Source organism: Salvelinus alpinus, chromosome 4, assembly GCF_045679555.1.
Source record: "Salvelinus alpinus chromosome 4, SLU_Salpinus.1, whole genome shotgun sequence".
Classification (NCBI taxonomy): domain Eukaryota; kingdom Metazoa; phylum Chordata; class Actinopteri; order Salmoniformes; family Salmonidae; genus Salvelinus; species Salvelinus alpinus.
Window position 1 is genome coordinate 33,672,870 of NC_092089.1, and position 22,184 is coordinate 33,695,053.

The 22,184-nt window shown below is 42.5% G+C and overlaps 3 protein-coding genes across 8 annotated transcripts; 2 read left to right on the forward strand and 1 right to left on the reverse strand.

The window, feature by feature from the left end:
* Positions 1-828: 828 nt before the first annotated feature.
* On the forward strand, positions 829-3,332 carry mrpl51 (mitochondrial ribosomal protein L51). 5 transcript variants are annotated; one of them, XM_071396685.1, is made up of 4 exons: positions 829-1,117; positions 1,707-1,795; positions 2,251-2,358; positions 2,721-3,332. In XM_071396685.1, exons 2-4 carry the CDS (start codon positions 1,714-1,716, stop codon positions 2,915-2,917), a joined length of 387 nt encoding a protein of 128 aa, XP_071252786.1. In that variant the 5' UTR covers positions 829-1,117; positions 1,707-1,713; the 3' UTR covers positions 2,918-3,332. The 5 variants fall into 5 exon arrangements, with proteins under 5 accessions (XP_071252786.1, XP_071252784.1, XP_071252788.1 ...); XM_071396683.1 differs by lacking the exon at positions 829-1,117 and adding an exon at positions 1,231-1,452; XM_071396687.1 differs by lacking the exon at positions 829-1,117 and adding an exon at positions 1,259-1,461 and having other exon boundaries at positions 1,707-1,906.
* A 642-nt stretch (positions 3,333-3,974) lies between these two features.
* On the forward strand, positions 3,975-16,190 carry vamp1b (vesicle associated membrane protein 1b). The gene is made up of 5 exons (XM_071396690.1): positions 3,975-4,749; positions 6,482-6,632; positions 7,966-8,124; positions 13,385-13,436; positions 14,192-16,190. Coding segments are annotated over exons 1-5 (381 nt in total). The 5' UTR covers positions 3,975-4,747; the 3' UTR covers positions 14,209-16,190.
* Positions 16,191-16,271: 81 nt separating this feature from the next.
* Positions 16,272-21,844, reverse strand: tapbpl (TAP binding protein like). 2 transcript variants are annotated; one of them, XM_071396689.1, is made up of 9 exons: positions 21,397-21,844; positions 21,004-21,216; positions 20,603-20,878; positions 20,201-20,401; positions 19,256-19,423; positions 17,332-17,435; positions 16,899-17,127; positions 16,571-16,638; positions 16,272-16,396 (listed from the first exon to the last, which is right to left on the reverse strand). In XM_071396689.1, exons 1-8 carry the CDS (start codon positions 21,440-21,442, stop codon positions 16,571-16,573), a joined length of 1,305 nt encoding a protein of 434 aa, XP_071252790.1. In that variant the 5' UTR covers positions 21,443-21,844; the 3' UTR covers positions 16,272-16,396. The 2 variants fall into 2 exon arrangements, with proteins under 2 accessions (XP_071252790.1, XP_071252789.1); XM_071396688.1 differs by having other exon boundaries at positions 16,272-16,432.
* Between the last annotated feature and the right edge of the window lie 340 nt (positions 21,845-22,184).

Below are 22,184 nucleotides of genomic sequence, written 5' to 3' on the forward strand. Positions count from 1 at the left end.
ATAAACTAAAGTAACACAATAAAAAAACAATAACGAGGCTACGGTATATATAGGGGGTACAGGTACCTAGTCAATGAGCTGGGGAACAGGTTAGTCGAGGTAATATGTACATGAACAGAAGAGGTAAAGGGGCAAAGCAGACGGACAATATTCTTGTTTTAAAATGTATGGATATCCAGGGGCACACTCTAACACTCAGACATTATTTACAAAAGATGCATTTGTGTTTAATGAGTCCGCCAGAGGCATTAGGGATGACCATGTGTTCTCTTGATAAGTGCACGAATTTGACCATATTCCTGTCCTGCTAAGCGTTCAAAATGTAACGAGTACTTTTGGTTGTCAGGGAAAATGTATGGAGTAAAAATTACAATATTTTCTTTAGGAATGTAGTGGAGTAAAAGTAAAAGTTGTCAAAAATAAAAAATAGTAAAGTAAAGTACAGATACCCAAAAGAACGACTTAGGTTGTACTTTAAAGTATTTTTACTTAAGTACTTTACACCACTGAGGACACTGTGTGTGCAGAGAATAATTCCAAAAAGCCAGTTATGTGGAACAATGATACACCAGGCTGTAAAGTCTCAATAAATGCAGCTATTCTTCTCTCAAACTGTTTAGTTTGAATGTTTTGGTTTTTAAATACTTGAATTTGGGTTTTTAAATGCATTTATTTTATTCAATTTCTTACCTATCCACAATACTAATTCATATCACAAGTTATTATTGATAGGCTATCTCCTCTGCCATATTACATGAGACATTCTTTATATAAACATTCCAAATTGGCCTTTCCTATACATTGCACTTGTGCAAATGCTTTGTAAACCCGGCCCGTAAATTTACCAAATTCATGCGGCATCCTGCAATATTATCATAACATCTGGGCGTGCATGAGTATCAGAAGTCAGTATAGGTGTAGGGCCATCAATGGAATGTTGTTATATTTTTTTGTAATATGTGTTTTTCATTTTTATTTTCCGCTGAAGGACACTGACGTCAAAGCAGAACTGAAAATTGGACCAAATTAATTTCTGCTGCGCTTGCTTCTTTGAAACAGACGCCCCTTATTCCATTCAGCTGTTTTTGTTATAGTAAGACTGAAACCAACACAGCGTGTGAGTGTGTCTTCATAGTGTTTATGCGTATGTGGTTGGTGAAAATGTATGAAGTGAATGTATCCACCTAGTGGATAAAATGTAGTCTACAGTAGTTCAGTTTGTAGACCTACAAAAAACGACCCCTATGAACAGATAATTGTTGATGCGGATGTTTAGGAGTTGTACGTTAAATGCGCGTTGCATCTTGGGAATAGTAGGAAAATGGAGGTGCCCGTTTGTCATGCATGACTTTATACATGTCGAAGCTTTAAAACGTGAATTTCGATTGTCTTTGATTTTATTATCATATTAGATTGACGAAAACAAGGTCATAAACACGTGCAACGCTTCGGGTAAACACGGTATTGCTGGCTTAGCTAGGTCAACTTGTAGGCAAAGAGGAACAGCATTTTATTCTAACTAACGTTACCTCTTGTTTTTGCAAATATTGTACAAAATATTACACTAGTAGCTAGGTAATGTTACTAGGCTGTAGCAATATGTTAGTTGTGTAGCTGTACTGTACAATTTCTTATTTAGTTAGTTAGCTAGCTAACGTTAGCTATTTTACCTTTCCAGAATGATTGACGACCTCTGTGTATTTCAGGTGAACTATGTCTCTGTTGAGAGGGTTGCTGAAGGCTTGCCACTCCACACAACCAGACAGATTAGCACTGGTAGTTAAGATTAGAACTGGTAGGTACATTGCAATTCAGATGGAATGTTTTGTAGCTGCTGCAGGTAGCCTAGTTAGAGCGTTGGGCCAGTACCCGAAAGGTTGCAAGATCGAATCCCCGAGCTGACAAGGTAAAAATCTGTCGTTCTGCCCCTGAACAAGTCAGTTAACCCACTGTTCCTAGGCTGTCATTGTAAATAAGAATTTGTTCTTAACTGACTTAGTTAAATAAAATACACATTTCATAATGATAGGCCTATTTTGCATGCTCACAATTTTCCAACCAGGGCCCTGTGAATTTGATATGTCGTAACAAGAAGTTTTAATGTGTATACTACAAACAGGACACTGATACATTAGGTGTCATACAATCGTTGTTTATACTGTAGCATTACAGTCATTATTATAGTTCTTGTCAATTGAAGTCTTGGTACTGAATGTAGCCCAGCTAATGAGATCAAAATGTGTGTTTCAGGTGTGTGCTGTCCAGTCTGTATGAATGCCATTCCTGAGCTGAAGAAGGTGGACAGGTGGGCTGAGAAGAGGAGCATGTTTGGGGTTTATGACAACATAGGAATTTTAGGTAACTGGGAAGTTATCAGTTTCAAATCATAGCTCATTTGACCTGAGGTCAAGACATTGAGTTGACGCATAACTTTCATATCTTTATGAAAGTGCTCCCAGTCTCTTGGGACTCAAACCATTTCAGCAACATGACACTGTCCTCTGGACTAACTTCAAATCTACTCTTGGTTACCAGGTAGATATGAAAATGGACACATGCTGAAAATGTCACTTTTGCCCCCTGCTAAAAATGTAATGTAAGGCTTCTGCCATATTGCCAGTTGATACAAAATGGTACAGTGCTGTCTTTTTGGGGTTAACCAAAACACACACACACACTCTCCTATAACAGGCCTTACATCTCTAACGCGTTGTCTGTAGGTGACTTCAAAGCCCACCCTAAGAACCTGATCGTTGGACCGGTCTGGGTGAAAGGTTTCCGTGGCAATGAGCTGCAGCGTCTGACGAGGAAGAAGAGGATGGTAGGAGACAGGATGATGACACAGGACAAACACGACATGCAGAACAGGATCCGCTTCCTCTATCGACACTTCAACCGCTTTGGGAAACATCGCTGATCTGATCTGGGACTGAGCGGTCTGGCTAACAATGCTAAACTACTACTGTACTAACAACCTGCCCACTGGACCACATTCAGACTCTAAAGAGAGAAATGTGTGCTACTCAGTTATGCCACTTAGATTTATATCAGCCCCTTATACCATTTGGTAGTCACCTTTTCTTATATCCATATTGGGGTAAGAGGAAGCTGATTGCAATTCGTTTTTGACTTTGACAGCTGGAAAATGTTGGATTCATTTAGTATTGTTGTTAGCACTAAATCAACACGCACATCTGTAAAATACATTATGAACTCCTAGAAGTGGAAATATACACACAATGTTTGATGCTCTATGGTCTGTAAATATTATCACATTGAGGACTAATGTAAGTAATGTTGTGGGTATGATAATAAACAGAAGCTTGTCATTACAATTGAGTGATTTTATTGTAAGGCCGCATTAGTATTTGACCTAAAGGTAGTTAGTCATTTCGACCTAAATTGTCGATCCATGTGAATGTGCCAATAGCAGTAATCTATAAAGTTACATATTCAATAATCAATCAGTTGACCAGATCTCAGATTTGACTAAGCATTCTCCATATTAAATTACCCCACGGCCTGGCTAGCACGTTTTCAACGCAACCAATGGGGCTATATTGCTCCATAACGCAGCTCACTGCTGTGCAGTAATGTTCGCACTGCCTCCCATCTCGTTTTGTATTCATGGACTAAAGAGGAATAACCGAGTTGTGGTCATGATGAAACTGGAATAAATCAAACGTTGGGCAAGATAGCTATTATAATATGGAGAGAGTAGTCGATAACTGGGGGTTGGTGAGAAGCCTAGTCGTCCGGGTAGAGAAAGGAGCACTTACAAGCCGGAGCGCGTGAGGGGGTAGCAGAGTCAACATTCTGTACTAAGCAATGTACCGCAGTGTCGTCCTGCCGCCCTATCCAGCACACAGAGAAAACTGCAGTACTGCAAAGTGTGGAGCGAGAGGGGAGCACAAGAAAGAGGAGGGAGGGGGTTGGGAAAGAGGTACCGCACCATCGTTATTAGTCCAGCTGGAGAGAGAGAGGGGAAGGGGAGCGACGCATTATTGCAGTATAGTGCCATCACACAAACACACACACACACTAACGAAACTAGCGCACAAACCGACACACATATACGCTTCGACACACTCGCCGGGAGAGGGGGAACAACGGCGGTGTTAGATAATTCTAGATAATTCTGAAACTAGACCACGGGAAAATAGTGAAATTATATAAATGGTTAATGTAAAGGAAAGTGAAATCAGTTGTGTTTAGCTTTTGAAGGGGAACGTGCAACTTAAACCATTGGTGTGATTTTGAGCATCTCGACTCAGCATCTTTGGAGTATCACGACTTCTCTTGCATAGCTTTATTATTTAAAGAAAATCGCCAAGCATCCTTGGATTTATCCATTATGGATTTTACGAGCTGAAATTGAGAATCTGTGCACCACCCGAATTCACTTTCAACCTCTTGTTCCGCTGCCTTTCTTCGAGTGAATTATTACCCGACGCTTGCCTGGGTATTGCGGTACTTTGGGGATGACTTGCGGTGCTAAAGCATTGCTTTGAGGTTACTGCATCAGCTTCTGCGTCCGTTTGTTATTAACGCATCATTTTAATCAGTCGAGTCTCTGAGGTTCTGGACATCTTTGGACGACAGCAGAGATTTTCCCATTGCTTTTTTGTGATTTCGCTTTTTAATTTTTTACTTCAGACCCTTCCCCCTTTCGTCTCTCGCAACCCCCCCCCCTCCCTCCCCCCACCGCTCAGTGACAGTGTGTCAGTTCCAAGCAGCTGCATAGAAGATGTGAGTATCAATGCAGGGCTTCCTCTTTTTTACTTATTCTATAAAAAATGGATATTCACTAAACATGATTTATTCTAATATGTTGAGTATTTCTATCATGTTGTCAGGCTTTTTCTATGCTCTATTGATTTGTTCTAGCTTAATGTATTTTGCTGACGCAAGTCTTTTTCCGTCACAGCAGCTCTGAATAATGGATCTCGTCTACTGTAGTTGATTACCCTCAGTCCTCTTCTGGGCTTCAAAAGAAATTCATTTTTTGCTTGATTATTTTAATTAATAATTGGCTTATTTCAGCTGAAATTATGTTTTCTTTCTTTATTCCATGGGTTTTGAACCGTATGGTTCTAGGGACTTCCAGGTTATCAAATGTCTGTGAAGTATTAGAAAATCAATATCAATGTGAACTGATTGGTCTGAGATGTTTGTCTTCTTCTCCTGTTACAGTAGGACATACAGTAGGGTACTACGCATGACATCTGGGATGAGACTGTCCTGCAACTGCAGTATAGAACAAGTTCATGCCTTTCAAATGATGGCTATATTCTTCATATTCATATATATATGGTGGATGGAATGGTTGCCTCTACTGTATATTTTACTAATTTCAATAGTCTTAGTCAGGACCAACACCCCCAGATGAGTCCATGGAGGCTGTCTGTGTTAGAACGCTCCCCCTCTCACCCCTCCCCTTTCTCTCACCACCCCTCCTCCCCCTCTCTTTACCCTTCTGAACCAAATTAGTTGTTTTAATCCTTCTGCCTTTTCTCTCTCCTCTCCTTTTATTCCATTTCTCCTTATCCTTCTCTCTTAACCCTCTCTCCCGTTCTCTATCTCTACAGCCTCCTCTTACTTTTCTTTTGGCCTTTCCTCTCATCCTCCTCTTCTTCTTATTTCCCTCTTGCTTAATCTGACACTCTCTCTCTCTCTTTCTGTCTCTCTCCCCCCTCTCTCGCTCTCTCCCCCATCTCTCTCTCTCTCTCTCTCTCTCTCTCTCTCTCTCTCTCTCTCTCTCTCTCTCTCTCTCTCTCTCTCTCTCTCTCTCTCTCTCTCTCTCTCTCTCTCTCTCTCTCTCTCTCTCTCTCTCTCTCTCAGGGAGGCATCTATCCCATGTACAACTCTGACTTTATCCCCTTTATTCTCCCCACCAACAGCTTTTCTCCCTTCTGTACCTCATCATTCATCTTTCTTCCTCTCCCCCATGCTGCATCGCATTAGTGAAAACCAAGACTGTTCTCAGGGCATTCTCCCAATATTCTATGAAAGTCATTTCTGTTAGTCAAAACCGGCAGACCTGCCCCGAGAACAGTCTTGATTTCTACAAATGCGATACAGCCTCTCCAATACTCTTCCTCTCCCTCTTCCCCTCTCTGGCTTCCAATTCTGTTCTTTATCTCATATCCCTTCTTTCCTCCTCCTCCTCCTCCTCCTCTTTCCCCTCTCCTCATTATACTTGCCCTTCTGTACTTTTGAACTTTTAATCTGAATCTCTTTTATCACTGAGTACTGTTATCAAGGCTTTTTTTGTTTTGTTTTTTTGTTTTAGTTCCAACACCTCTAAAATGTGGTTGTTTCAGTTTCCACTTAACTCACGACTGCTAAATTATTGTAATGTAAAAAAAGTCTTACCCTTCCTCATCTCCCTCTTCCCGTCTCCCTCCTTCCCCCTCTCCTATCCCTCGCACCTCCCATCTCTTCTCCTCTCCGTCCCTTCCTCCCTCTCTCCCCTTCCCAGGTCTGCCCCAGATGCTGCTCCTCCAGCTGGACCTCCCGGAGCCCCAGGGGCCCCAGGAGCAGACGGAGCCCCAGGTGGAGGGCCCCCACCCCCTCCTCCCAACACCTCCAGCAACCGCAGGCTACAACAGACACAAGCCCAAGTGGAGGAGGTGAGCTAGTGTGACACGCACATACAGTACCAACCAACCTGCTCCGGGCTTCGATACCATGCTCCTAACAGGACTCCCACTCTTGCCAAACCATATAGTACAACATTTTAAACTACAGCAAGTAGCTAGCTTGTCAATCTGGGATTGACGTCACAGCGTGAGACAACTAGCAACAATTAGGCCAGATCTGGGCTGCATTTCCAGTTGCTCCCTCCTCTCTGCACTCGTTCACTCTCCTTGGTGTAAGCAATAGCGCCACCTAGTTTCCCCCATTTTGCTTTCATCTATCCAATTCAATGAAATGGGGGAATGAGGGCAGAAGTAACGGAGCAACCTTCTGGAATGAAGTACGGTCATGAGTCAAGCTGTAGAAACAGAGCTAACAGAAAAGGAAAGGACATCTTTGTGACATTCTTTGATTGTTGGGAAATCTAAAAATAGAGTAGCAGAGTCTACTCTACTCTACAATGCAGTTTGATTTGTTTTACGATTAATTCCAGTAATGTTTTAGCTATGCAGTCTTTGTCAGGGTGAGGCTTTCTGGGATCATCATGATATTCCATCAACCTGACAACATGAATTTGTTATTTTATTGATGTGTGTTTGTGGTGTGTGCATAATGAATGAAGCGCTGAGAAATGTTGTAACAACTATTCCAAAATACAATACCCACGATAACAATTTGGATAGCATACTATACAATATGGCTAGCATATGATACAGCATGGCTAGCATACGATACAACATGGCTAGCATACGATACAACATAGCTAGCATACGATACAACATAGCTAGCATACGATACAACATAGCTAGCATACGATACAACATAGCTAGCATACGATACAACATAGCTAGCATACGATACAACATGGCTAGCATACGATACAACATAGCTAGCATACGATACAACATGGCTAGCATACGATACAACATAGCTAGCATACGATACAACATGGCTAGCATACGATACAACATGGCTGTCTATGATGATGTTTAATATATTATATTTCTATGGCGAAAGTTATGTTAGCTATTAACATATAGAAAATAACATGGTTGATCAATTTATCTTAGTAATGGACTGCACTGCAGCTTGGGAATGGTTTCATGCTGTATTCAATTGTGTGATGTGGGCTTCTATGGCTCGGGCTGTCAGTAAATTCTCCTCTCCTCTCCTCTCCTCTCCTCTCCTCTCCTCTCCTCTCTCCTCTCCTCTCCTCTCCTCTCCTCTTCTCTTCCCTCTCCTCTCCTCTCCTCTCGTCTCGTCTCGTCTCGTCTTCTCTTCTCTCTCCTCTCCTCTCCTCTCCCCGGCTCCTTCTCTCCTCTCCAGGTGGTGGATATTATGCGGGTGAATGTGGACAAGGTTCTGGAGAGGGACCAGAAGCTGTCGGAGCTGGATGACAGAGCGGATGCCCTCCAGGCCGGGGCCTCCCAGTTTGAGAGCTGTGCAGCCAAACTAAAGAGCAAATACTGGTGGAAAAACGCAAAGGTAATGACAGTGATCCATGATTATATTGTCATTCACATTAGCAGACACTTTCATCCAAAAGGAATTAGAATTTACATATTCAGGAGAACTGCAAGGTAATGTTAATATTGATAATGATTATAATATGTTTTTTTAGCCAGTTCTTTCTATCCAAAGTGACAGTGTACTGTCATATATTCAAGTTAACATATATATCCAGTGTACTGTATGTGGCCCATGAGGGAATCATTCAGAGCCACAACTGTGGTGGTGTTGCAACGCCAGTACCATGCTCCACCAACCAGTACCAAGCTCCACCAACCAGTACCACGCTCCACCAACCAGTACCACGCTCCACCAACCAGTACCACGCTCCACCAACCAGTACCACGCTCCACCAACCAGTACCACGCTCCACCAACCAGTACCACGCTCCACCAACCAGTACCACGCTCCACCAACCAGTACCACGCTCCACCAACCAGTACCACGCTCCACCAACCAGTACCACGCTCCACCAACCAGTACCACGCTCCACCAACCAGTACCATGCTCCACCAACCAGTACATAGATGTTCATAGACGACCAGCATGGTTAAATAATAATAATCACAGTAGTTGTCGAGGGTGCAACAAGTCAGCACCCCAGGAGTAAATGTCAGTTGGCTTTTCATAGCCAATCATTGAGAGTATCTCTACCGCTCCTGCTGTCTCTAGAGAGTTGAAAACAGCAGGTCTGGGACAGGTAGCACGTCCGGTGAACAGGTCAGGGTTCCATAGCCGCAGGCAGAACAGTTGAAACTGGAGCAGCAGCACGGCCAGATGGACTGGGGACCGCAAGGAGTCATCATCCTCAGAGAGAGAGAGGGAGAGAGAGAGAAAGAAAGGAGAGAATTGGAGAGAGCATACTTAAATTCACACAGGACACCGGATAAGACAGGAGAAATACTCCAGCTATAACAGACTGACCCAAGCCCCCCGACACATAAACTACTGCAGCATAAATACTGGAGGCTGAGACAGGAGGGGTCAGGAGACACTGTGGCCCCATCCAATGATACCCCCGGACAGGGCCAAACAGGCAGGATATAACCCCACCCACTAGAGGGATATTTTCAACCACCAACTTACCATCCTGAGACAAGGCCGAGTATAGCCCACAAAGATCTCCGCCACGGCACAATCCAAGGGCGGGCACCAACCCAGACAGGAAGACCACGTCAGCGACTCAACCCACTCAAGTGACGCACCCCTCCTAGGGACGGCATGGAAGAGCACCAGTAAGCCAGAGACTCAGCCCCTGTAATAGTGTTAGAGGCAGAGAATCCCAGTGGAGAGAGGGTTACCGGCCAGGCAGAGACAGCAAGGGCGGTTCGTTGCTCCAGAGCCTTTCCGTTCACCTTCACACTCCTGGGCCAGACTACACTCAATCATATGACCTACTGAAGAGATGAGTCTTCAGTAAAGACTTAAAGGTTGAGACCGAGTCTGCGTCTCTCACATGGGTAGGCAGACCATTCTCTATAGGAGAAAGCCCTGTCTCCAGCTGTTTGCTTAGAAATTCTAGGGACAATTAGGAGGCCTGTGTCTTGTGACCGTAGCGTACGTGTAGGTATATACGGCAGGACCAAATCGGTAGGAGCAAGCCCATGTAATGCTTTGTAGGTTAGCAGTAAAACCTTGATATCAGCCCTTGCCTTAACAGGAAGCCAGTGTAGAGAGGCTAGCACTGGAGTAATATGATCAAATTTTGGGGTTCTAGTCAGGATTCTAGCAGCCGTATTTAGCACTAACTGAAGTTTATTTAGTGCTTTATCCGGGTAGCCGGAAAGTAGAGCATTGCAGTAGTCTAACCTAGATGTAACAAAAGCATGGATTCATTTTTCTGCATAATTTTTGGACTGAAAGTTTCTGATTTTTGCAATGTTACGTAGATGGAAAAAAGCTGTCCTTGAAACAGTCTTGATATGTTCGTCAAAAGAGAGATCAGGGTCCAGAGTAACGCCGAGGTCCTTCACAGTTTTATTTGAGACGACTGTACAACCATCAAGATTAATTGTCAGATTCAACAGAAGATCTCTATTTGTTTCTTGGGACCTAAAACAAGCATCTCTGTTTAGTCCGAGTTTAAAAGTAGAAAGTTTGCAGCCATCCACTTCCTTATGTCTGAAACACAGGCTTCTAGGGAGGGCAATTTTGGGGCTTCACCATGTTTCATTGATATGTACAGCTGTGTGTCATCCGCATAGCAGTGAAAGTTAACATTATGTTTTCGAATGACATCCCCAAGAGGTAAAATATATAGTGAAAATTTGTGAAATATATAGTGAAATTTACAGTTGATTTGTCAGAGGACAAACCATTCACAGAGACAAATTGACATCTTTCCAACAGATAAGATCTAAACCAGGCCAGAACTTGTCCGTGTAGACCAATTTGGGTTTCCAATCTCTCCAAAAGAATGTGGTGATCAATGGTATCAAAAGCAGCACTAAGGTCTAGGAGCACGAGGACAGATGCAGAACCTCGGTCTGACGCCATTAAAAAGTAATTTACCACCTTCACAAGTGCAGTCTCAGTGCTATGATGGGGTCTAAAACCAGACTGAAGCATTTCGTATACATTGTTTGTCTTCAGGAAGGCAGTGAGTTGCTGTGCAACAGCTTTTTCAAACATGTTAGAGAGGAATGGAAGATTCGATATAGGCCGATAGTTTTTTATGTTTTCTGGGTCAATGTTTGGTGTTTTCAAGAGAGGCTTTATTACTGCCACTTTTAGTGAGTTTGGTACACATCCGGTGGATAGGTAGCCGTTTATTATGTTCAACATAGGAGGCCAAGCACAGGAAGCAGCTCTTTCAGTAGTTTAGTTGGAATAGGGTCCAGTATGCAGCTTGAGGGTTTAGACGCCATTATTATTTTCATCATTGTGTCAAGAGATATTGTATTAAAACACTTGAGTGTCTCTCTTGATCCTAGGTCCTGGCAGAGTTGTGGAGACTCAGGACAACTGAACTTTGGAGGAATACGCAGGTTTAAAGAGGAGTCCGTAATTTGCTTTCTAATGATCATGATCTTTTCCTCAAAGAAGTTCATGAATTTATTACTGCTGAAGTGAAAGCCATCCTCTCTTGGGGAATGCTGCTTGTTAGTTAGCTTTGCGACAGTATCAAAAATAAGTTTAGGATTGTTCTTATTTTCCTCAATTAAGTTGGAAAAATAGGATGATTGAGAAGCGGTGAGGGCTCTTCGATACTGCACGGTACTGTCTTTCCAAGCTAGTCGGAAGACTTCCAGTTTGGTGTGGCGCCATTTCCGTTCCAATTTTCTGGAAGCTTGCTTCAGAGCTCGGGTATTTTCTGTATACCAGGGAGCTAGTTTCTTATGACAAATATTTTACATTCTTAGGGGTGCAACTGCATCTAGGGTATTGCGCAAGGTTAAATTGAGTTCCTCAGTTAGGTGGTTAACTGATTTTTGTCCTCTGACATCCTTGGGTAGGCAGAGGGAGTCTGGAAGGGCATCAAGGGATCTTTGTGTTGTCTGAGAATTTATAGCACGACTTTTGATGCTCCTTGGTTGGGGTCTGAGCAGATTATTTGTTGTGATTGCAAACGTAATAAAATGGTGGTCCGATAGTCCAGGGTTATGAGGAAAAACATTAAGATCCACAACATTTATTCCATGGGACAAAACTAGGTCCAGAGTATGACTGTGGCAGTGAGTAGGTCCAGAGACATGCTGGACAAAACCCACTGAGTCGATGATTGTTCCGAAAGCCTTTTGGAGTGGGTCTGTGGACTTTTCCATGTGAATATTAAAGCCACCAAAAATTAGAATATTATCTGCTATGACTACAAGGTCCGATAGGAATTCAGGGAACTCAGTGAGGAACGCTGTATATGGCCCAGGAGGCCTGTAAACAGTAGCTATAAAAAGTGATTGGGTAAGCTGCATAGATTTCATGACTAGAAGCTCAAAAGACGGAAACTTATTTTTTTTGTAAATTGACATTTGCTATCGTAAATGTTAGCAACACCTCCGCCTTTGCGGGATGCATGAGGGATATGGTCACTAGTGTAACCAGGAGGTGAGGCCTCATTTAACACAGTAAATTCATCAGGCTTAAGCCATGTTTCAGTCAGGCCAATCACATCAAGATTATGATCAGTGATTAGTTCATTGACTATAACTGCCTTTCAAGTGAGGGATCTAACATTAAGTTGCCCTATTTTGATATGTGAGGTATCACGATCTCTTTCAATATTGGCAGGAATGGAGGAGGTCTTTATTCCAGTGAGATTGCTAAAGTGAACACCGCCATGTTTAGTTTTGCCCAACATAGGTCGAGGCACAGACACGGTCTCAATGGGGATAGAGCCCTGTCTATGTTCGTAGATAAGATGAGAGCACCCCTCCAGCTAGGATGGAGTCCATCACTCCTCAACAGGCTTGGTCCTGTTTGTGGGTGAGTCCCAGAAAGAGGGCCAATTATCTACAAATTCTATCTTTTGGGAGGGGCAGAAAACAGTTTTCAACCAGTGATTGAGTTGTGAGACTCTGCTGTAGAGCTCATCACTCCCCCTAACTGGGAGGGGGCCCGAGACAATTACTCGATGCCGACACATCTTTCTAGCTGATTTACACGCTCATTTACACGCTCCACCAACCAGTACCATGCTCCACCAACCAGTACCACGCTCAACCAACCAGTACCATGCTCAATCAACCAGTACCATGCTCATTAAACCAGTACCATGCTCCACCAACCAGTACCACGCTCAACCAACCAGTACCATGCTCAATCAACCAGTACCACGCTCCACCAACCAACCAACTGAGCCATTGAGGTGCAGGGTGCTGAGGCGGACACACAGCGTCACCCCCTTTTCCCGTGTACTAATCCCCTAATTAGCGTCTGTGGACGAGCGGAGTGGCGCTCCGGGGAATGGGGAAATAGGGAGGCTCTCACTGCAGAGTTTTCTCTACAAGCAGTTATTATTATTAATTGCATAGCAATAGCACCAAAAATACACTGACTAGACACAAGGGAGTGTGATGAAATGTTACGCTCTGCTTTTTGTGTTTGTCATCGTGCTGGGTTGGTGTGTGTGTGTGTGTGTGTTTTTTGGGTCAGCAGGACTAATGTTAATTCGCAGCGACTTCACCCCTGAATAAAAAACACATGTTTAATCACCCTGAGGAAAATCTATCAGGTTGATTAACTAGAAGAATAGATGAATAAAGAAAACCTTTAACTCTCCATTTGCTTTTCTTTCTAGATGATGATCATTATGGGTATCATTGGAGTTCTTGTGGTCGGAGTCCTTTTCTGTAAGTACCATTATTCACTTTCCCCTATTACCATTCATTGATACCCACTCGCATGTAGCCAGTTAGAGGCTTTCTTCACGTCTTTTGAACTTCATTTAGAAATTTCTTGGCATATGAATTATTGTGCAGATGACTAAATTAATTTCCATACTTCTGTATTGCATTAGCAGATACTCACACTGCTCTCAGGGAAGGTCTGCCAGTTTTGACTAGCAGAAGTTACTTTTCGTAGCGGTTTAGGAGAATTAACATGGCAGGTTAGCATAATTAGGTAAAGGTTAGGAAAATGGTTAGGGTTAGCTAAAATGCTAACAATATCTAGCTACAACCAGGCCTGTCCTGAGAACAGTCTTGGTTTCCACTAATGCAATTCTGAATCCATACTAGTCAAGTGCAGTAGATGTTAAGGCGAAGGCCACAGCTATAATCAGTGTGCACTTATAACAGGCCCAGGTCTGCCCTGCTCTGACGGTCTCCTAGTGCCTACTCTATGTCAATAATTCATGATAACTTATTACAGTAAATGATTGAAACAGTATAAGGCCTCTGTTACCAGTCATTCAGCAGAAACAACACATGTGTAGATGTGGCCCACTGAATGCAAAGATAATTATTTAGCTGTAAACACATTGTTAGATGTGTCTTCAGTTTGTGATTCAGGAACCCATAAATCTGCTGACCCAATTATTGAACAATCTCTCCCTCTCTCCCTCCCCCTCTCTTTATCTTCCTCTCTCTCTCCATCTTTCTCATAGTGTACTTCTTCTATTGAGTAATCCCAGCGTGGCAGGACACAGACATGAGAGCGAAATAGGAGAGAAAATCGAAAACAAAATCGACACAAATCCAAACTCCAGTCCCGCCCCCTTTTCCTCCACACCAGGTCTTCCATCTAGCACTTAAACATGACGCTCCTGTGTAGATGTTGTTGCTCTCTTTTCTCTTTGTCCTCCTGCCCTTCCCGTCTCTTTGATCCATCTTTCTTCCTCTGTCTTGGCATGCTGTCTCACTCACTCTCTCCTGCCTCTGCGTCTCATATATTATTGAAGTGTGCAGTAGGGAAAGAGAGAGAAAGCAGGAAGAAGTGAAAGAGAGAGAGAAAGCATGGAGAGAGAGAGAGAGTGAGTGCAATGAGAGAGCGCAGCAGTTCTTTCTATCCGCCAAAGCTTGTTCGTGTTACCTTTTGGAGAGCGTACCACATTTGTAAATTGATACTGACATACAGTACCTAACAACCCCTCCTGATCCCCTACCTCATACCACTACCATTATTAATACTACTTACTAATACAAGGTCATGGTTAAGATTATGATCATTTTGTCGTGTGTGTGTGTGTGTGTGTGTGTGTACTTGTGATCCAAATCAGTGTAGCCAGTAGCTTTTTCCAGGTTTAGTTGATGTAGGCCTTGACTGGCATTCCTGCCTTTTCCTTTACCTCCCTCTTTCTCTCACTCACTGACTGTGGTGTTTAAGACAGAGATAGAGAGAGGATAAGAAAAGCCAGGAAGGATACTGGAAAAGGCAGAAACGACTTTTGGGACACTGACTTTTAGTATATCTTTATTCTTGTACCACAGACAGACAGACGGACAGTTAGCTAGATTAACATTGACAGACAGAAACAGACAATCTGTACCTACATAGAGTATTCTTTCAGGAGTGCAGACAAAAGTCTATACAGCATTAACTCTCGACACACCTAAAGGCAGGTCTGTGTAATAACACTGCATAGTACATTTTTGATTGATTAGTGAGCAGCTTTACTGTGTTGTGGTTGTGTTCAGACACTCTTGTACGTTCTAGTAGAGAGGGTACAGGGTTAGGGTGGAATGGTTCAATAGACTGTCCCCTATCTGGAGAGAGGACATAACCAAATAACCCTCCAAATAACCCACTCCCTGCACATCAAACCAACAAAAACACACACACTGGTACCTACAGTAGACTTTAGGCTGTTACATTTACATTTAAGTCATTTAGCAGACGCTCTTATCCAGAGCGACTTACAACTACAGTCGCCAATAGGCTGTTACCTACAGTAGCCTATAGGCCCAATGGAAGTAGTGTTTGTGTCTTACTTGACTTGCATGGCAGACGATGTCCATAGTTTTGCCTATTTGTGTGACCTATGTATCTGCCATTTCTGAAACTAACTGCCGATTGTACATTTATTTTGTTTGGTTTAGTGGTTTTCAGGACCTGTGTATAGGCTACTGTATCTATGCGCTCAATTAATAACTCATGCGTATGCAATGCAATGAAGCTCAAGAGTTTGCAAAATTTTTGTTGCTCACATGCTTTCGAAATAACTAATACACAACCAGAGAACAATGGTTGCTACAGTAGTATTCTGACGGGAAAAAAACTAAAAACGTAAATCGTAGTACCGTACAAGTAGTACCATAAAGCTTCATCTTTGCCAGACTATTGCTCCTGAAAATGTGTTTTTTAGTAAGTTTATATTTTACCTTTGGTGTTGGATATTCCAGAAAATATAATTTTCCTCTCAATGGTTGATACAGAGGGACTGTTTGACACATTGTAAAAAAAAATATGAAAAATAGCTATGTGTAAATTGCATTTATGAATGAAAATAGTGGTGATTACTCAACAATGATCTAATAATATTGTGCAATAATATTATTAGGTAAGAAATGATACAACATGATAATACTGCGAGAGATACAACTGGATCATGAGAATTCTTTAAACGCATGCTTACCACTTGATGCTAATAAAGAAAATCATCAACATTAATGTGTTCATCATTGAAGTGAAAATTAACAGGTATAATACCACACCGTCTCTCCAGATTCAGAAAACAACACCAATGATACTATTAAAGAAAATATTTATTTGAAGAAAATGTACAACTGTTTATAGTACAACAGTAATTCACATTACAGCAACTCTTAAGACATTGGTTTGCAACAGCTTCAGATACTGTGCCTCTGCGACCCTGAAAGAATCCAGGTCTGTGAATTAGGTTGGAACTCTTTGCAAGAAAAAAAAGAGAAGAAAAATGTATTATTTGTCTGTTTGGACAGAAATTTGCTTCTCTAGGCTACTGTTGTCTTACTACAAACAATAGTTAAAAATACAAGGAGGTCCATAGGGAGCATGGGGAACTTACCTATTTCATCACTTGGTAGAAGAACAGAACGGTTATAACCAGAAAACCCAGGACCATCCAGTAGGAATCTGTAACAACAGGGAACAGTTTTGGACTAATATGAATGGACACCATTTTGTTTCTGCTCAGGTTCTCCCAATGACTCACAGTCAGCAGGCACCCAACAGGAGAAAACATTTAGCAAAAGAGCAGTATCTGAACCTGCCTGATAAGAACACTCATTATATTTTAGTTGTCAATTCACGCCTAATGAACGTGACCCATCACCAATGCTGATGTTCACCTAATTTCCTATTGTCCTCTCACGCCTGTGTCTGTAGCAGCCTACCTGGCTCAGGTGTCTCTACTGTCAGGCTGAGGGAGAGGGGTGTGTCCAGGGCCGGGTGGGTCACTCTGCAGGTGACCGTGGTTCCAGGGGGGAAGGAGGAGGGGTGCAGGGTGAGGTGGGAGGAGATGGACATGGTCCTGTCGCTGTGCTGCCGATGGCTGGAGAGAGACACCTGGTCTGATAGGACGCTAGGCTCTGAGTCTGTAGATGAGACGGAGAACCACTCCATCTGAGAGAGAAGAGAGTCTCAGTATAATGTCTGTTATATTTAGGATATCCATATTATAAGTGCTGTATGATGACCTACCAATTATCTTCTGATTTCATTAGACGTCTGATCACTGTGTGCTTGTGTGCTAATCACTTTGAAACAGTGGTATCTGTGCATATGAATGACTGGATATTTCACTGGTCGATCGCACCAGACACACACCTGGACATCCAGAGGGTAGTAGTTCTTGCAGTGGCAGCTCAGTTTCTGGGGCAACTCATCCCGAAATACCAGCTTCTCCTCAGAGAGAGAAACATGAGGAGGTTCTGAAGACAGAGAGACTTCGTATTTAGATGTGAATAGTGTGCACACTATGTCACACATGACATAGACACCTAATGTAATAAACACATGTTCATATGTGTAGAGAAATAATGTACATTTGAGTCATTTAGCAGACCCTCTTATCCAGAGCAATTTACAGGAGCAATTAGGGTTAAGTGCCTTGCTCAAGGGCACAGACAGATTTTTCACATTTTTGTCTCGGGCATTCAAACCAGCAACCTTTTGGTTACTGTACCAACGCTCTAAACCATTAGGCTACCTGCTGCCTATGTAAAGTAGAGGTTGGCCGATTAATTAGGGCCGATTTCAAGTTTTCATAACAATTGGTAATCGTCATTTTTGGACGCCGATTATGTTGCAATCCACGAGGAGACTGCGTGGCAGGCTGACCACCTGTTACCGAGGGCAGCAAGGAGCCAAGGTAAGTTCCTAGCTAGCGTCAAACTTATCTTATAAAAAACAATCAATCTTAACATAATCACTAGTTAACTACACATGGTTGATGATATTACTAGTTTAACTAGCTTGTTCTGCATTGCATATAATCAATGCGGTGCCTGTTAATTTATCATTGAATCACAGCCTACTTCAACTTCGCCAAACGGGTGATGATTTAACAAAAGCACATTCACAAAAAAAGCACAATCATAGCACCAATGTCACAAGTTATAACCATAAACATCAATGCCTTTCTTAAAATCAATACACAAGTATATATTTTTAAACCTGCATATTTAGTTAAATAAATTCATGTTAGCAGGCAATATTAACTAGGGAAATTGTGTCACTTATCTTGTGTTCAGTGTAAGCAGAGTCAGGGTATACGTAGCAGTTTGGGCCACCTGGGTCATTGCGAACTGTGTGAACTATTTCTTCCTAACAAAGACCGGAATTAATTTGCCAGAATTTTACATAATTATGACATAACATTGAAGGTTGTGCAATGTAACAGCAATATTTAGACTTAGGGTTGCTACCCGTTCTATAAAATACGGAACGGTTCCGTATTTCACTGAAAGAATAAACATTTTGTTTTCGAAATGATAGTTTCCGGATTTGACCATATTAATGACCTAAGGCTCGTATTTCTGTGTGTTATTATATTATAATTAAGTCTATGATTTGATATTTGATAGAGCAGTCTGCCTGAGCGGTGGTAGGCAGCAGCAGCCTCGTAAGCATTCATTCAAACAGCACTTTCCTGCGTTTGCCAGCAGCTCTTTGCAATGCTTGAAGCACAGTGCTGTTTATGACTTCAAGCCTATCAACTCCCGAGATTAGGCTGGCAATACTAAAGTGCCTATAAGAACATCCAATAGTCAAAGGTATATGAAATACAAATGGTATAGAGAGAAATAGTCCTTAAAATTCCTAGAATAACTACAACCTAAAACTTCTTAACTGGGAATATTGGGAATATTAAAAGAAACCACCAGCTTTCATATGTTCTCATGTTCTGAACAAGGAACATAAACGTTAGCTTTTTTACATGGCACATATTGCACTTTTACTTTCTTCTCCAACACTGTGTTTTTGCATTATTTAAACCAAATTGAACATGTTTCATTATTTATTTGAGACTAAATAGATTTTATTTATGTATTATATTAAGTTAAAATAAAAGTGTTCATTCAGTATTGTTATTATTACAAATATATATATAAAAATCTGCAGATTTAATCGGTATCAGCTTTTTTTGGTCCTCCAATAATCAGTATCGGTTTCGGCGTTGAAAAATCATAATCGGTTTACCTGTAATGTAAAGAGACAATCAATCACAAGTGTTCTTAGAGGGACTCACGTGTGACGTGTAGCTGTATGACCTGCTGGGCCTGGTACAGTCCAGTGCTGACGGTGCAGATGTAGGTCCCCTCGTCAGATACCTTCAGTCTGGCCAGAGTCAGAGACGCATTACCCTGCCCCACCAGCAGGGCGGCATCCACGCTCGAACCCTCCCTCTCCACGTGTACTGGAGGAGCAAAAAACAATGCGAAACAGAGTATGATGAGGTGTGTCAGGTTTTGGCCAAGACTGTTCGGGTTTTGGTCACTAGATGTCCCCATTGCACCTTTTTTGTACCTTTTTGTTTTTCTTGCTCTAATTATTGTTTGCACCTGTAAGTCATTCCCTTGTTAGTATTTAAACCCTGTGTGTTCCTCAGTTCCTTGCTCAGTGTTTGTAAGTTAGCACCCAGCCCCAGCCCAAGCCTTGTTTTATACAGATATTTCTCTTGTTGGATTTTCCAGAGGTTCTCTGGTTTAGTTCTTGTGTATTATTTGAGTAGTCTTTTGAGGTTTGTTTTTCCCTGCTGTTTTTTACCACTTTGTGGAGTTTCTTTTGTATTTTGGAGGATTTCCATTTTGTGCCTCTTGGCTTTATTTTTGGACATTGTGGATTTAGTTTCTTTGCCTGAAGATTGTGTTCTTTAATTAAACCACCATCTCTAGTACTGCTGTGTCTGCCTCATCTTCTGGGTTCTGACGATTATTAGTGACTGTTTCTTGCACCGGGTCCTGACAGAGGTGAAAATGAGGTCCAATTCTCATAGTAATCATTCAGTAAACCTCTGGGTTCCTAGCTATGACAGCAGTAAGATGTGTATTTTCCATCTCTGGGTGGATAATAAAGTTGGAATGTTGACCATGGAGGTCCTAATGCACTTTATGTTGTGATGGTAAGTAGACCTAACTCATCCAACACTTATAGCACCATCATAACTACTTAAATAATGCCTTTATTCTCTCACCTGCTGGCCCCTCCTCTGCCTCCATCTGCCCCGCCCTAATCTCCAGCACTTTCCTCCCACTTCCTCTGTGCTGCAGCCGCCACTCAAGCCCCAGCTCCCGCCCTGGGGGTGGGGCCTGCTGCCTGAAGCCACAGTCCAGGAGGGCCACACCCCCTAGAGGAGTGGAGTGGGACTCCGAGCGAGAGAACACCAGGAACACCACTGGGGAAGACAAGGGAGAGAGAAAGAAGGGTTTATGGTGAAAGAAGCAAATGAAAAGTAGAGAAAGTGCAAAATACTAGAGAAAAAAAGAGGGGTGATAAGAGAAGATGCGGGTGAGAGAATATACATCATTACAATATGGCACGTCTACTCTACAACAGGCGTACTACCATAAGCATTATAATAACCTCCTTGTCTCACCCTCAGTCAGCAAAGTTCCTGATTGGCTGAGGGGGAGTTCCAGTTTGCTCTGCATGAGAGCTGGACGATCTGATTGGTCCAGTGGCAGTGTCTGCAGGATAAATGTGAGGCTGAGCCCACCCCCCTCTATCTGCAAGGAGCCAATGAAATAGGCTGGTTCTGTGGAGCCCTCCTTGGCATTACGAGGGAAGTAGCGGCTGATCTCACATGTCACTTCCTGTTCGTTACAGTCAGCGTGGAGCAGCAGGTCTGCCTCTGGGATCTCAGGAGACTCAACTGTCAGAAAGCAGAGAGGGGTGGAGGGAGAGTGCAGGAGAGGGATGGTGTGAGGGAGAGAGAATGGGTAGATAATTCCATCAGGTAACTCTGCTGTACAAAAGAGAACCTGATAATGAACCAACCTTTAGCCTCCAAGATGATGTTATCAGGATCGGGGACAGCAGGAGGGTTGAAGGGGGTCAGAGTATCAGGTGAAAGATCAGGGGTCACGGCCAGGTTTCTGAGGACAAGCGTTGCTGGGGTGCGGCTGAAGAGAGCCCCACCTCCCATTTCCCCCATCCCACTACCCTCCTCCACCAGAGAACAGGACAGCACCACGTCTGCTCCTCCCTGGCCTAAGAGAGAGGGAGAGAATGGGAGGGGGAGCATGAGGAGTGAGAGACGGGACAGGATCGAGAGAGAGGGACGGGAAGAGGTCATAAGGAGCAGGAATGTGAGCATAGGTGACTAATGTCCATAATATACAGTCATTTCATGTTTAGAAAATGTCAGGAGTGGAGAAAAACAATTCTTACCAGAAACGCTTGTAATCAAATATCCAAAAAGCAGCATTTCAAGCATCTTTCCAGTAGTTTTTTATTCAACAGTAATTACTGACCTTTCATAAATATACAGAATAGACCCCTAATTTCACAATTTAATTAATGACCACGCTCGAAACCAAAGTCGAAGATATTAGAATACAATTTAGAGACAGTTAAAATGTTAGGCTGTTATACAGTGAAGTTACTTTCACTTTTGTTTGGAGGTAAATCAAATAAATAAAGTAAAAAATGGTTAATTAAATGTTCACGTAGAACGTCATTAGTTTGACATAATAAGAATGATCAGACCTATTGATTTATCAAACACCGATGAATAGATGCCATGTTTCCAGCGTGTGTTTTTCCTATTGCGTTCTAAGTTGTTTTCAGCGTTCGAAGCAGGTGCGTCATTGCAGAATTTAGAGAAGCTTTGCTGAATGAAAGTGAAAGAGAGTTGTCTATTTTTCAGCATATCCTCCAATCACACAGCAATAACCTCATCCCTCATTGGTGGCTAAGATAAAATGTGTGTCCATAACAGAGCATGTGAGCGTAGTTCGCCAAGCCAATAGATGGCGCTGCTGTTATTTGTATCTGAGTGTTATACTATATAGTACGAGTGAGCCAAGTTAGGCATTACTTACTATGCACTGAATGGAGCTGTATGCATGCTACACAATGATGTTGAAGTAAATACATTCTAATCAACATTACCTTGCTCTTGTATAGAACAAACAAAATACAAAACACGGCGCACATGTCCTTTCCAACTATCTGCT